The sequence below is a fragment of the Narcine bancroftii genome, chromosome 11, assembly GCF_036971445.1.
Source record: "Narcine bancroftii isolate sNarBan1 chromosome 11, sNarBan1.hap1, whole genome shotgun sequence".
Taxonomy (NCBI): Eukaryota; Metazoa; Chordata; class Chondrichthyes; order Torpediniformes; family Narcinidae; genus Narcine; species Narcine bancroftii.
In genome coordinates this window covers 83151354-83168460 of record NC_091479.1, presented here as the reverse complement: position 1 = coordinate 83168460, position 17107 = coordinate 83151354, and the positions used below count along the sequence as shown (strand labels likewise).

The window sequence follows — 17107 nt, the reverse complement described above, 5'->3', positions numbered from 1 at the left end:
GCCCTCCCATCAGTTGCCACCCCCACTGTCAATTGTCACCCACCCTGTCAGTTGTACCCCCCCCCCCCCCCCCCCGGTGACATGCCACTACCGCAAATGAAGGGAGGGGTGTGGTTGCCTGCTGCAACGGGTGACAGCTCAATGAGGGAGTGCGGTAGCAATGTCTGTCTTCCTTACCCATAATCCTCCACACCGCTGGAACCGCTCTGCCAGTGCCAAGTTGGCCTTGTAGATGGAATCTTGAAAGGAGAGGATAAATTCTGATTTTCTATGACGGGAAGACATCACAGTTTGGATCAATTTACAGATGAAAACCAATGCCTTTTTCCATTAAATGCTGTTCCTTCTTGAGGTCCAAATGTTAGACAAAGTGGTGGTGAGATGTTGAAAAGAAAATGCCTGCTTCAAGCACTTCACCCTCCAATCAGAGGCAATTGGATAGCCTTTTGATATTTTGTTCCATGCATTTAATCACATTGTTTAAAAATTAATATTTTTAATAGCAGCTTTATGACTGATGCATGCATGCATTTTAAAATTTGACATTTTATTTTTTGATCGCCTTAGGAATTAACATTTCAAATTTATACTTTTGCATTTAATATTTATGACCTATTTAAACTATAACAAGAACAATCAACTATTGAGAAGAGTCAAAGAAATTGGGGACAGGGTGGATGGTGCTGTGAACGAACAGAAACAGAAATATTTTAGATTACAGTTGTCATTAATGAAAAGTGGCAAAATATCTTGGTGATGTTGACCTGTGTGAATTTTGCATATAGGAACTGCTTTGGTTATTGCAAGCCTAATTTCCACTGCACTTTCAATGTTATTGCTTCCTCCAATTGTTCCTGAAATGGTTCCAAAATTTTTATTCCCAGCACTCAGCCAGAAGTCACTCTTTGCATGAACCAAAAAAAAAATCCTTTTTTTGAGTTCTACATGTATAAAAGTTTTGCAATTTTGTTTATCCTTCAAGCATTGTTTAACTTGAAATTTTCTGTTGAATTGACCATCATATTTTATGAGATTATTCTTTGGAAAATATGGACACTAAGCGAATTTTGAGCATTAACAAAAAGGCAGTTGGCTAAATATTTGTATCAGAATGAAGCAAATGCATGATGAGCTACCATTTGTTGCCACCTGAGGGCAATATTGCCCCAATTTTAATCCTTTGGTGTGATGCTGATTTTGTCAATGCATCACAGAAGCAGGGCCTTTAGTTTATCATGTCTTCCATAAAAAGAGGCGATGATTCAGCGTGCCGGAGGGAGATTGAAAACTTGGCTGAATGATGCACCAACAACACCCTCGCACTCAATGTCACCAAAACCAAGGAGCTGATTGTTGACTCAGGAAGGGAAAACCAGATGTGTACAAACCAGTGATCATTGGGGGATCAGAGGTGGAAAGGGTGAGCAAATTTAATTTATTGGGAGTCACTATCTTGGAGGATCTTTCCTAGAGCCAACAAACTAATGGCATCATGAAAAAAGCATTCCAGTGTCTTTGCGTCCTCGGGAGTTTCAAATGGCTGCAAGAAGGCATTAAATATCTGGGGATAATAATAGATAAGTATTTATGCAACTTCTACAAATTCAATTATCTCCCTTTGCTCCAGAAGATTGAGGAGGACCTTGATAGATGGTAAACTCTGCCCATAACTTTGGTGGACAGAGTTAACTGTGTCAAAATGAAGGTGATGCCAAGACTACAATATCTATTTTAGTGTTTACCCATTGTGTTGCCCCAGGGTTTCTTTAAGATACTCAGCCGGTGTGTCAGAAAGTTCCTTTGGAATGGTAAAGTGGCTAGAATCTCCATGGAAAAGTTGACTTGGGATTACAAACTGGGGGGGTTTAAAATTGCCAGATTTAAAAAAAAATATTACTGGGCGGCCCAGATGAGGTTTGTCACCTCACTCTTTGAGGAAGAAACCCCCCTCCTGGGCACAAATTGGGTTGCATGCGGTAAGTGAAAAGATAGCAGAAGAGTTTATATATAAATGGGACACTAAATTAATTTCAAAGAAAATGGATAACCCTATACTAAAGCATGTACTTCTGACATGGCAAAGAGTAAATCAATATATTGGATTGAAGGTGAGGATAGCTCCCAAAATGCCTTTGACCGAGAACAACTTAATACCCATGACTCTGGACAATAAGATCCTGGACATCTGGTGCCAGAGAGGGATCAGGTATATCAAGAATTGTTGCAAGTGTCATTTGAGCAATTGAGGAATAAATATGATTTGTCTAATAGAACATTCTTCTGCTATCTGCAACTAAGATTTTTTGAGGGGCAAAATGGAACCATCTATGACCCTGGCCGTGTGTAATGACATGGAGATTCTAATTCGAAGGGTGAATGTGCGAAAGTTTATTTCTATGATGTATTTCATATTCCAAAGTGAGAGCCCGAAGCCGGGCTTACGCAGGTCAAGGGAAAGATGGGGGTCAGATTTGGGCACCATAATCCATGAGTGGTGCTGGTCAGATCTGTGTTTGGACAGCATGACAGCTGTTATTAATGCCAGGTACAGGATGATGCAATATAATTTCCTGCATCAACTGTACCATACAGCTCAAAAACTACAAAAATCTAAACCAGAAATCTCAAAAATGTGCTTGAGGTGAGGACTGATGATTGGAATCTTTATCCATTCAAACTGGCTGTGCACAAAGGTCTTCTGGGAAGACCTGGGGACAATCTGGAAAAAAAATTACAAAGGTGGATTTTCCACAAGATCCAGAATCATGCCTTCTGGGGAACATTATAGACGTGTGTTTTAGACTGTGCAAGTACCATATTCAGTTTGTGAAGGTCACCTTGGTGGTAGCCAGGAAGTATACAGCGGTCCTGTGGAAATCTGACTCCCATATTACATGGTTGAATATGGAAATACAGAGTTGTATATTCCCCTGGAGGAAAACCACATACAATTTAAGGAGAAAGTATGACACATGTGTTAGAGTGTGGCTACCTTATATGAAATATATTGGTAAGCAGATATGTCTATCCTGCTTTGGAACAAGAGTAATGAAACAATCCATCCCAACAGGGAAATTATTGTGATCAATGATATGTGATGTGGTGCAGGCGATGTGCTCTGTTAGTCTTTTAAAAAAAAGATTCCTTACCTTTGATTATTCGGTTACCTTTGGATTTTTTTTCTCTCTCCTAGGCTTTTTCCTAGGTTTTTGTAGGGGTTGTTGACCCCTCTGGTATTTGTGTTTTCCATATCTGTATAATTTCTATGACTTTATTTTTAGTTATATCAGGGCAAGGGGGATGGGGTGGGTAGGAAAGGGTTGGGAGTGGGATAGAAACGAACTCTGGATGTTATACTGGTGTTGGAAGAGATTGTATTGTGTGTTTGAATTTATACGAGTCCGTGAAAATCAAAAATAAAATATTTTTTTTAATGGAAATAAACAAAACTATGAGATGATCCAATGAGCAATTTTGTTGGAGTGTCATTGGGATCATTGTAACAAAATGTAGCAAGATAGATTTATTTGATTTTCTTTTTATTCACGTTTATAAAATCCAATTTGGTGATAAAATAGCCAGTTCTTCACTGGACAAGAATATCTTGTATAGATCTGTTATCTGAATTGGTATTAATGAGATGTACTTTCTTAGCAGCTTCCAAATAGATGATAATTTAACAATTCAATAAAATATGTCATTTGATTTGTAGCACAAGCTGTTACACATTTTTTGTTAAGAGACAAGGAGGGGTCAGATTTTGTATCTTTGGGAAACCAACAGGAGGAAGGGTGGGGATGGTATCAATCAGTGCCTGCAGGGATCGGTAAGATTATGATCCTAGAACTACCTTTAAATATCTCTATGTGAGGTTCAAATTGATTGAAAATCGACACTGATACTATATTTGAGAATAAAGAAAAATCAATTTTAGTTCACGACTGCGCGTGATTGAAATTGTACGTCAATTCAGAATCCATAGTAAAACAGAACTTGGTGAAGCATAGTTTTTAACTTGATGATGAAAAGATTCATAATCTATGTGTACTTTGGTGTGAAGGCATGTCTCTGAAAAGCTGGGGTATACATTTCCAAAATAAATGCTTGCCTTTTACTGGATAACCCTATTGAGAGCATATTGACATGTATTTATGTTTGTGGAAAAAATGTATATCACAGTGTAATACGACTTAAATTGCAAAATTAATTTGTGCATGTTCAAATGTCAGATCATAATTGACTCAAATAAAGGTTTGTCTTTCAAATCAAGAACTGTATGCCCTTGCAGAAATTGTAACAAATAGTACATTTATACTGAAAGGTACTAGTTGATACTTCTTGCCTTTAGCAATTACAATATGTGAGTTAATAAACAGGTAGTGGGTGGCTTTCAATTATCTTCCTGTCAATCATACCTCCCACACTACATTCTTGAACTTGAAATGACCCACAAGCATTCAGAGTTTTGGATTTATTGTTCCAGTTGCAGGTCTACAATAAATCCTCAGATTTTTCTTTCACCGTGTTATGATCTTTTAGCTAATGTCTTGTTGAGTAAAAGAAAATCAAAATTAATGAACAATGCCAATTTAATTAACATAATTAATTTTCTAAAACTTTGAGTTGAAATAAATAGAAAACAATAATAAATTTATTATTGTTTGTTAATACAGTTAGTGAATTAATAAAAACATGACTGTTCACCAGTATTAATCTTGCCTAAGGTAATCTTTATCACAGTATTTAAATATTTCAGCGAAGTCACTCTGCTAGGCCTTATTAATTTTGTTGGAAACATTGCGAACAATTCTGGGGAAAGCAATTTTCTTCTAACAAAAACAGCAATTCAAATATAATTTTTGCTATTTAGAAAGCTGTAACGATTACCATGGACAAGGAGGAGGCAGAGTAAGAGATGAGATTGTATATGGCATTGTAAACCATTGAAAGTTTAAAAACTATTTTCATGTTTTAAGATCCTAATGAAGTGGAAAAGTTGAGAAATATTTTACTCTGTATTTTGTATTATGATGGGGATCCTTTATGATATTGGAAGCCTTATTGAGGGAGCATCTTATATAGATGTCTTCAGTAGATGGGATATCAATTCCCATTTGGGTCTTGGTATAGTGTACCACTGACATTTGCAGCATGCAGCCTTGCGTTTCCAAATGAGGCAACCGTCAGTAAGCCTCCCACAATACACCAGTAGAAATTCAATAGAGTACTTGATGACATGTCAAATCTCCTAAGATTTCTTAGAAAACAGAGGTATTGGTGTGACTTCTTTACTGTTGATTTGATGTGCTGGCTCCAAAACAGATCCTCTGTGAACTCCCAGGAACCTATCCACCTCCATCCCATCAATGAAGACAGATGTGTGGTCCATTGACATCCCCTTCCTAAAGTCGATAATATTCTCTCTTAAAGTTTTTAGTGTAAGAAATAATTTGTCCCCTCAGATAAGCTTTAAGCATGCCCCATATTAGAAAACTATTATCAGTGGAAAGAAGATTGTTTTCACGAAATATTTCTGTTTTTTAATAAATTCACAAACATCCTTCCTCTTTAATAATGTAGCCATCTATACATACTCACACCGTAATAGGTGAGTGGGCTGATAAAAGTCCTGCCAAATACTCTGTTTTTTACCACTCTACTTTGTAGCTGGGCAGACATTAAAAATAAGTCATTCCTTGTATGTGAATCATGTATCCTTGAATTGAACGAATAGTCTCTTTCTAAGGGGTTGAACTGCCTCCATATATCAATTAAATTTAAACCCTTTATGAATGACAATGTTGTTTTTGCATCTTTCGCCCTTCTTACTGTTCTCGCTGATTTATCCAATGTGGAATTCGAACAAAAATTAAAATCTTTTCCAATCAATATGTTTTATCTTTCCCCTGCAGCTTTTAAAAAGAGATCCTTCATAAAGACTTCATCATCATAATTTGGGGCAAAGATATTCATGATTCTGGATACATTTTATAGTGTGCCATTACAAATCTTCTAGCTTGATCAGTTAAAGTCTCTTCTATTATTATTGGTATTTTTTAAAATTAAAATCACTACGCCTCTTGCTTTTGACCAAATAAGACAATATTACTTGTCCCACCCAACCTCTTTTAAATTTTGCATGTTCCAATTTGGTAAGATGAATTTCTTGTAAAAAGACTATATCTGCCTTTAATTTCCGCTCAACCCATTCTCTACATCGGGTCTTTAACAATCTTTTATTTTGATTATTTTCTCCATCAAGTTTCTCATCACTATTTCAACACTGATGAATCGGATACTCAAATTCTTCATTTTTTCCAGGATGATGTTCAATTCTTGACCGAACTCCCAATTTTACCTGGTTCTGCCGGTCCTGTCACCATTTTTACACCGCTCCCTTTCGGATTTTCACCGATGTTCCCAGTTGAATAGCAGCTTCTCGGCTGACTTGGTTTTTTTGTGCTAGTTTAATCCATTTTTGATTAAATAAATCTTGATTTTTAATTTTTGACCGTCTATTTAGTACTCTTCAAGGAGAGCTCAACCAAAACACATCTGTCTAGGTCCTTTGCATGCCCATGCCCCCAGTTATGTATTTACTTTTAATAGTTTTTTAAATAAATCTATTAAGTTCCTTCCTTTGCAGAGACTATAACACAGAGCTACTAATGTTTTATTAATGGTATGGTCCCAGCAGAAACATAATACTAGCCTTTGCCATGAACCCTACTTTCATTGTTGACCATAAACTGATGGTCTGCTGGTTGCAATCCTTGGCAGGTGGTGACTGGATTTCGTAAAGTGAGCAGGACAGGGTGGAGGTTTGGGTTCTGACTGTAATTAAGACTACTTTCTGAGTCTTGGGCTGTGTCAATGGCAGGGAGATATGGCCAACACCTGTGAGCACAGCTGGAAAAGTGACTCTAAAAGTTCGTTCATTATTATACAAATGTAAAGTACAACTGGACGAAACAGCGTTCTGTGGTCCTCACTGTAAAAACATGCAAGCACATGTATAGGCATAGCACAAATATTTACAAGCTATTTATATGCAGAGCATATATAAAAATAAATAAATATTGTTAAATAAATAGTAGTTTCTCGGAGAGATTGTATGAGCAGTTCATCAGTTATTCACCATTCTCACTGGCCATGGGAAGAAACTATTCTTCTTCAGCCTGGTGGTTCTGGCTCTGATACTCCTGCATCTTTCCCAACAGAAGCAGCTGAAAGATGCTGTGTGCAGGGTGGAAGGGGACCACAACAATTTTGCGTGCCCTCTTCAGACAACAATCCTGGTAGATCACATTGATGGGGGAGGGGGGGTGAGAGCGCATAGACCCCAGTGATCTTCTCTGCCACACTTTTGGCCCTACTTTAAGCTTCATGGCAGGGTAGGAAATTGTAAAGAAATAAATATCTATCTCTTCACAAGTTTGAATATTCAAATTTTTGGCTATCTTTTGTAATAGATCTGTTTGCCTCTTAGCAGACAGATGAGCAATCTCTAGAATGGTTATGATGAATTGTCAATGTCTTGAAATGTTCATTCTGTTTCTTTCTCCAAAAAGATAGCTTCACTTTAGTATTTCCATCATTTTCTTTGTTTTATTTCAAGATTTTGTACATCATTGGTGTTTCATTTTGTAAAGAATATATTACTATCAATCTTAATGCAAATAGTTGGGGAAATCCCAAGGTGATGTTGTGGAGTTGCAGAGATATCATCGCTTAATCTTAAGATAAATGTCAGTGCAAGGGAATGTAATACCTCATGATTTTGAATGCCCAGAAGAGTTGTTAAAAATATAGAAGAGAGATTGTGGAATGTCAAGAGGGTCTGTACATCATAAAAGCAAGAAGTGCTTGAAATATTTAGCTGGTCAAGTAGCATCTGTAATTAGAAAAACAGAATTAATATTTCATGTTAAAGTTACTTGATGCAACAGGAAAAGAGAGAGAAAGCATGTTTTAAGTTGTAGAGAACCTGGAGCTGGAAGGATAGAATGTCCATTCTACCTTCAGATTTTATGCCAATTAAAATAACATTTTTAAACATAGAAACATAGAAAATTAGAAGATAGAAGCAGGAGTAGTTCATTCGACCCTTCGAGCCTGCTCCGCCATTCAACGAGATCATGGCTGATCTTAAAGTTCAGTACCCCGTCCCCGCCTTCTCTCCATAACCTTTAATACCCTTATACTGAAGAAATATATCTAATTTCCTCTTAAATATATTTAATGAACCTGCCTCTACTGCCCTCTGTGGCAATGAATTCCACAGATTCACCACCCTCTGGGTAAAGAAATTCCTCCTCATCTCGGTCCTAAATGGTTTGCCTATTATCCTCAAACCATGGACCCGGGTTCTGGATTTTCCCATCCTTGGAAACATCCCATCTGCATCCATTCTGTCCAGTCCTGCCAGAATTTTATACGTCTCTATGAGATCCCCTCTCAATCTTCTAAACTCCAGCGAGTACAATCCCAATTTGCGCGATCTTTCCTCATAAGTCATTCCTGCCATTCCAGGTATCAGCCTGGTGAATCGCCTCTGCATTCCCTCCATTGCAAGAACATCCTTCCTTAGATAAGGTGACCAAAACTGCACACAATACTCCAGGTGGGGTCTCACCAAGGCCCTGTACAGCTGCAGTAAGGTATCCTTGTTCCTATACTCAAACCCTCTTGATATGAAGGCCAACATACCATTTGCCTTTTTAACCGCCTGCTGTACCTGCATGCTCGCCTTCAGAGACTGGTGTACAAGTACCCCTAGGTCTCTCTGCACTTCCCCATCTCTTAATCTATTGCCATTCAAATAGTAATCTGCCCTCCGGTTTGTATTACCAAAGTGGATAACCTCACATTTATCCACATTGTAGTGCATTTGCCATGTATCTGCCCAGTCCCTCAATTTATCCAAATCACACTGGAGCTTCCTGACCCCCTCTTCCGTGCACACAACCCCTCCTAGCTTAGTGTCATCTGCAAATTTGGAGATATTACATCCAATCCCCTCATCCAGATCATTAATGTAAATTGTGAACAGCTGGGGTCCCAGTACAGATCCCTGTGGCACCCCACTGGTCACCGCCTGCCACTCAGAAAACGAGCCATTTATCCCAACTCTCTGTCTTCTACCTGCCAGCCAGTTCTCAATCCACATCAATACTTTTCCCCCAATCCCATGAGCCTTGACTTTGTAAGCCAGTCGTTTATGCGGGACCTTATCGAAGGCCTTTTGGAAGTCCAGGTACACCACATCCACTGGCTCTCCCCCATCTATTTTACCTGTCACCATCTCAAAGAATTCCAATAGATTTGTCAAGCACGATTTACCTTTTGTAAATCCATGTTGACTCTGTCTGATCCCTTCTCTGCTAGTCATATGCTCCGCTATTACATCCTTAATAATGGATTCCATCATTTTGCCCACTACTGATGTAAGGCTCACTGGCCTATAATTCCCCGCTTTTTCTCTATCCCCGCTACCCTCCAATCCATGGGTACTGATCCTGAGTCTATCGAGTTCTGGAAAATAATTCTTAAAGCATCTGCTATCTGAATGGCCACTTCCTTAAGTACCCTAGGATGTAGATTATCAGGCCCTTGGGATTTATCTGCCTTCAATCCCATCAATTTCCCCAAGACCATGTCCTTAGAGATACTGATTTCTTTCAGTTCCTCCCTTGCATTAGTCTCTATGTTTCCCATCATCCTTGGGCGGTTATTTGTATCCTCTCTTGTAAAAACAGAACTAAAGTAAGAATTTAATTGGTCTGCCATTTACTTATTCCCCATTATATATTCCCCTGATTCCGACTGCAAGGGACCTACTCTGGATTTCACCAATCTTTTCCTCTTGACATATTTATAAAAGCTTTTGCAGTCCGTTTTTATATTTACCGCAAGCTTACTTTCGTAATTTATTTTTGCTCTCTTGATTAATCCCTTTGTCCTCCTTTGGTGCATCTTGAACTGCTCCCAGTCTTCGGTTGTTTTACTTTTTTTGGCCAATTGATATGCTCTCTCTTTGGACCTAATGCTGTCTCTAATTTCCCTTGTTATCCACGGTTGAGTCACCTTTTTTGGTTTATTTTTATGCCAAACCGGTATAAACGATTTTTGCAATTTCTCCATTAGATCTGTGAATGCTTTCCATTGTCTATCCACAGTCAACTCCCCCATAAACACCACCCAATCAATCTTACTCAACTCCCGTCTCATACCATCATAATTCCCTTTATTTAAATTCAGGACCTTAGTCTCGGTTTTAATTTCATCACTCTCCATGTCGAGTGAGAATTCGATCATATTGTGATCGCTCCTACCCAAAGGGCCTCGTACAACAAGATTGTTGATTAGCCCCTTACCATTGCATAATACCCAATCTAAAATGGCCTGCTCCCGAGTTGGTTCCTCGACATATTGGTCTAGATACCCGTCCCGTAAACATTCAAGGAATTCCTCCTCCTCAGTATTTTTACTAATTTGGCTAGTCCAATCTATATGCAAATTAAAGTCTCCCATGATGACAGCTGTTCCCTTTCCTATTGTAATTTCACTTTCCACAGGTGCTTCCTGACTTGCTGAGTGATTCTAAAGTTAAAGAAGGCCTCAAACCTGAAACTTTAAGATTAGGGAGCATGAATCTGGAAATGATCGTTGAGTGAAACTATCAAAGTGCATTTTTTTTCAGAAGGAATTCTTTCCGATTCCATTTGGTTTGGGGTCCAAGATGGAGAGGAAAGTGCATAAGGTGGCAGGAGATTGGTAGCAATGAATTTAAAGCATTAACAAGTATGACATTGTTTGGAAAGGTCATGGTAGAGAATGGAATTTTGAATTAGCTAGATGTTTGGAAAGATGATTGCCTTCAGTAATAATCCACTGCTTGAAAGGGTATAGATCGCGCAGAAACTTGAATAGATCTTTATATTTGCAATGAAAGCACTTACGACCTTGGTGGACTTTATTTCAGAGGTGCATATATAGATTCAAAGAATGTTTGGGAAGGAAACTTTTTATAGATGAACTAGTGATCATCCTTATCCTTCCAGATAATGCTAAAGGGAGAAAAATAGACCAAACATAGAGGAAAATCTTATGTTCAATTGAGTTATATACTGTGTGCTTTGAAACTGTATTTTGGTGAGGAAATTTGGGCCGATACCATTGGAGTAACTCGTATAGAAGGCTGAAATGGAAAGAGCATTGACTGTGTCAATAAAGGAGAGAAAGCTGTGGTTTTGAAAGTTTCTGCAGTTATTAGCTGCATATGACAATAACTATGGAAATTATATCAGACCAATAGCTTTAATTATATAAGCATTAATCCTCACACGTGCATTATATCAAAGTGCCACCTTCTTTACAATGATTGAACTATGCTTCAAGAAAGTTCAGTTTCAGGAGGGGATGAAAACAGCCATAGCTTGAACAATTACCCAAATTTCTGTGCCTTAGTTCATTTTCACTCAGAGTTGACTGACATGTTCACCATTTGATTTATTGCTGCAATGATGTACTTCACCACAAGAGGTTGCACAAAGACTAAAAATGTGTAGCTGCACATCCTGCTGGAGGAATTCAGCAGGTCGGCCAGCATCGGTAGAAGAGAAAAAGAATTGTCAACATTGCCGCTATGTGATGTATCACCAAACCATAAATGTTCCTATAGTTTCTTAAAATCAAATTCATTCAGAATGTTCAACATTATGATTTATAGGAACATTTACTTACCTGCAAAATGTGTAAATGTGTAAATTGTACCAAATTTGGTGTGAAATGTACATCCTGTACCCAATTGCTGCTCACAAATCCAAAATACATTTTTTATATTTGATTTCAGGTGGGAATTGGTTGATATTATTCTTTATAATTGTTCAGTTTTCAATTTTAATTTAATACAGCATAGTGGAAGACCATTCCTGCCCATAAAACACGTGCCGCCGAATTGAACACAATTATCCCACCAACCTTGGATGTTTACATTTTGGAGAGTGGGTGGAAACTGGAGAAACCCGTGCAGGTCTCAGGGAAAACGTAAAAACTCTTTTCAGGCAGTGTTGCTGGTGATGTCATGGGTTGTGCTCACATTTGTCTCAAATTCTGGACTGTTGCTATTTGAAGATTTACTGGGGGAATGGTTGGAGGGAGAGGGGGAATGGTGCTCCTTGAAATTGGCTTCTCTGGTGGGTACATGCAAGTAATGCTAATTGGATATCAATGAATTCTAACGCAGTCGACCAGAAATCCTTGAAAGAAACTTGACAGTTAATCTCCTGTAATGATATTTGAGAGATCATGTTGGGAATGAATGCCTTCCCCACCTCACAAAATCATCACAGGAAATCCACCCATGAATTCCACTGGCGACTATCAATGATTTAGCTCTGCCTGATTTCCCAAAGCCCTGTTAGCAGACTGGCAGGCAAATATGGAAAATCTCATTGATGGAATGCCAAGGACTCCTCACCATTAGGATCTGCCAGAAGGCAGGTGGGTGATTAATCAGATTAATTTTTTTTTAATGCAAGAAGGGCCATATTAGTGAGGTGGAAGGATGCTGTCTCTCCTACACATAATCAGTGGTTGTCTGATACAATACATGACTGACTTTGGAAAAAAAAATTAGATGTGCCACTACTGAAATGAACCTTAACTTTGTTTCTTTATGGGGTTCCTTTCTTAATTACATTCCAAATTTGTAAGATTAACTAGTTTCTGGTTTTTAATCCAAATGTTTACCTTCTTATTATTAGTTGTGGACTCTGTATTAGTCAGTAACCTTCAAAGGGAGGGGATTGATATTTAGATAATTAGTATAATGGTTTTCTTTTTATTTCTTTTTCAATGTAACATAGGTTTCAGTATTATTTGTATTGTAATATATGATTTGTTAATACTTTATTGTCATGAACCTATATAATATTTATTTGATAAAACCAATAAAAATATTGAAAAAGAAATAATTTTTTTAAAAAAGACAAGCCTTGGGAATTTTATAAAAATAATATAGTGAGATGGGCAAATATACCCAATTAGGTTTTTTTTGTCAGTATTGCTGTCTTTGTGCCAGTCAGTGCTTTGAGCTGTTGGCAGTGGGTAGGGAATTTCAGGATTCTGTCTCTGTAATGATGAAGAGATTGTGGTAGCTCAGTCAAGGTAATATGTGATTTGTCAAAAGAAATCTGGAGGTAATTACTGTCCTGACACGACACTTTCTTTTTAAAGACTGAAGAGAACTATTAAAATTACTTCAACGAGTGGCAGCTGTATATCAAGTAGGAGACATAACGTGCTGCTGCTCGTAACCTGGAAGTGGTATTCTAAAGTGGTATTTAGGGTGGCACAGTTAGTGCAATGCTTTTATGGTGCCAGTGACTTCTGTTTGAATCTCCTGGTGTCTTTAAGGAGTTTGTGTGTCTCTGTATGGGTTTCCTCCAGATACTGTGATTTCCTCCCAAATTCTAAAGATGTACGTGGTTGGTAGGTATTTGGATGGCACAGTTTTAAATTTAATTTTTAAATTGAGAGAAACAGGAAGGCCTGTTATCCTGCTGTATCTTTAAATTTAAAAAATTAATATTAAACTTAATTAATTTTAAAAACATATTTATTTTTGTACCTCTATTTGTTTTGGCGTGGCCGTAGATGAATGATAAATGTGTGTCAAGAATTAGTTTAGATTCTTCCTTTTGTCAGCCAGTCATTTGGTGGCTTAAAATGTCAAAAAACAGATTGGTTATAATTAATGATAGGTTTTCATTTTAGTGTCACAGCATCACATTTTATCGACAATAAAATTAATGTTATTACTGATTGTATGTGATCAGGGGGAAAATTAACCTGCAAAATAAAATTAATGGATTATCAATAATACAATACAATAATTGTGGAAAATTTAAAACAATTATTAAATAATAATAATAACCAGTTTGAAGTCTATGGTAGAAGGGTAACTATGTTTGGAAAAAAAAGGTAGGGCAATTTGGAGCACTTTTATGAAAGATGTTCTTAAGTGGACACCACAGAGAAATTGGAAAATGGAATGAAGCTTTCTGCGCAGAGGGATGGGAGGAAGCTTTGATAGGATATCTGTAACAATCAGAGACTTGCTTGAACTAGACAATTAAACAATGAGCTAAATCGATACCCAAGTGAACAGAAATGAAAGTACTACCCTTAGGGTGAATTTAAATGTTTAGTTGCAATTTAATACATGTAATTAATTTATTGTGATTAAATCAAATAATAAATTGTCACATGTACCAAGCAAATGATGTAGAGTTTATTGCCATGTTCAAGTTCCAGTTTATTTATCATCTGATTGTACAACCTGATGAAACAATGTTCTTTAGTCCAAAGTGCAAAACAATGTAAACACATGTACAATATAACATAATGCACATGAGCATTAACATTCTTATTTGCACCAGCTGAACACATATTTTGTAAGGTTAAAAACCCAAAAACTACAATAGTACTAATTAATTGAATACAAAAATAATAAATATTCACAGTTATCCTTGTGCAAAAAGTGACAGTAATAATGTACAGTTTTTTTTTGTTGCCAGAGCACTTCTTGTAACAAGGGGATGTTCAAGAGCCTGATTTTGGGAGCTTGAATCTAAATGTGCTGGACCTTGGCCTTCTGCACCTATGCTGTATAACTTCATGACTCTAAAATTCTTCCACTGTCAATTTGAACTTACTATGTGTTAGAATGTTAAAACACACTGTAAACATTTGTGAATTAATGTAATAATCAATTTTTATGCCTTTGTTCACAAACATTAATCCACTCTCAACAATTCCTTCTTTCTCGACTTAGGAAATTGTATTAGTGGTATTTTTTGGAGCTGAATATATCGTCCGGCTTTGGTCTGCAGGCTGCAGAAGTAAATATGTTGGTGTTAAAGGAAGGATTCGGTTTGCCAGAAAACCTATTTCCATTATAGGTGAGAACTTTATAGAGTTTACTCTCAAATAACTTGTAACATTTGTTTAAATTATGAACAGCGTCTACAATGTGATTCAGAGCAGCTCTTCGGTCACTGGAGGGAGGCAACTGAGGAGAGCCCTTACTTTCCCTGTACTAGAAAATGGGGAGACCCCTCTGTCATTACCACACTGAGATTTGTCTTTTTTTCTGAAGATTATGATTCATGGCATCTATGAAGTTCCCTGGAATATATTCCTATTCCTCGATGTGAGCAACATTTCCCATTGTGGCTGAAGAGCTTTGAAGCATCATTCGCTCTTGTTCTCCAATTCATTTGTTGCTTTTCCCTGTTTGGTATCTTCTGCCTGACAAGATGTAGCACAGGGAATGTTTTTTTTCATTGAGCTTGAAATAAAATGAGTTTAAAGTGTTATAATGGTGTAGAATTTGCTATTTTTTAAAAACTTTATTTAAAAATTTCAAACAAAAACTTTTACAAAATCCATGACATAAAAATTAAAACTAGAACTATCCCACCCCTACCCCCCAACAAACAAAATCCATAACATAAACATCAAAAGTAAAACTACAACTATCCCACCCCTTCCCCCCTCCCTCAACAGACCCCACAAGGGAAGCAAAAACATTTATCACAATTTAAGATACTACTAAGTTATACATCTAAAATAAGGCGACCACATCTTAATAAAAAAATCATAATTATCATGCAATTTATAACTTATTTTTTCCATATAAATACAAGACTTCAACTCATTATGTCAACGATTTACATTTATCTCAATTTCATCTTTCCAAGAAGTTGCAATACATTTATGTGCCACCGTCAATGCTAAACGCAAAAAGGCTATCTGAAACCCCAAGTCCAAAAATGGAACAATATAACCCAGCAAGAAAATTTTGGGATCTAATAAAAATTGAATTTTAAACAAATTTTGAAGAAATTCGCTAATTTTATACCAAAATGATTGAACTTTATCACAAAGCCAGACCGAATGTAAAAAAATTCCAACACATAATCCACATCTAAAACACAACTCTGAATTACTAAATCCATATTTCCTCAATTTCTCAGGAGTTAGATATAATTGATGCAAAATAAAATTTGCTATTTGAAAATGGTTTCACATGCTGATTTTGAATGCTTACTACAAGTGCAGTGGTCTCTAAGGACTTTGCCTTGAAAAGATTAATGTCTTTAACTTGAATTTAACTGGCATGCCTGATTTTTAACCTGCAGATCTCATTGTAGTGATTGCATCCATTATCGTGCTCAGTGTTGGATCAAATGGCCAAGTGTTTGCCACATCGGCTATCAGGTATTGCAGTACAGTTATACAATTTAAATAAAATTTGGAGAATACTCACAAAGTACATTTATCCATTGAACTATTTTGATTGTGGATTTCAGAAAATGCACAGAAAAGTTCCAATTCTTGGAGTAAAAATTGCAATAGAGTATGAAATTTATAAGGTTAAAACCTTGGGGATACAGAGAAAGAACATTTTATTTTTTTATAGTTTTAAATTTGATTTATCAATAAATATCCCAGAGTTAATTTCAAAACTTTATGCTCTGATTCGGTGATGAAAGACTTGAAGCATGACTCTACAAATTAATATTTATTTTAACCCGCATTTAATTCACACCTCAGAAAGGTCCAATCTCTACCCTATACTGAATGATTTCTTCACAGCATTTATCCTCATTTCTCCTAAGCCTTGTAGATGGCACCTCGACTGCCTATGTTGTGGATATCCAGTTAGCCCTGGATGAACACCAGCTCCTAAAAGATTGATATGGATGGAATGCATCAGAAGAGTTTTCTAGTCCAAAACAAATCTATCCCTTTATTTAGTTTAATTTAGGCATACAGCATGGTAACAGGCCCTTTCGCCTCAGGAGCCCATGCCGCCCAATTACACCCAATTGACCTACAACCTCGGTACCTTTTGAACGGTGGGAGGAAACCAGAGCACCTGGAGGAAACCCACGCAGTCACGGGGAGGATGGACAAATTCCTTGCAGATGGTGTCAGATTCTAATCCTGGTCACTGGCATTGTAATATGCTAACTCCTTCACCCATTGCTGAAAGTTCCACTTGCATTTGTGATTTGTAAATGTAATTTTGCAGTAG

General features: G+C 37.1%; 1 protein-coding gene across 1 annotated transcript in view; it reads left to right on the top strand.

Annotated features, from left to right (window-relative positions):
* LOC138746044 (potassium voltage-gated channel subfamily KQT member 1-like) overlaps window positions 1-17107 on the top strand; it is a 325548-nt gene that overhangs the window by 41954 nt on the left and 266487 nt on the right. The window contains exons 5-6 of the mRNA XM_069903760.1: window positions 14840-14966; window positions 16209-16287. Of these exons, the coding sequence (XP_069759861.1) occupies window positions 14840-14966; window positions 16209-16287 (206 nt within the window). The remainder of the gene's footprint in view (window positions 1-14839; window positions 14967-16208; window positions 16288-17107) is intronic.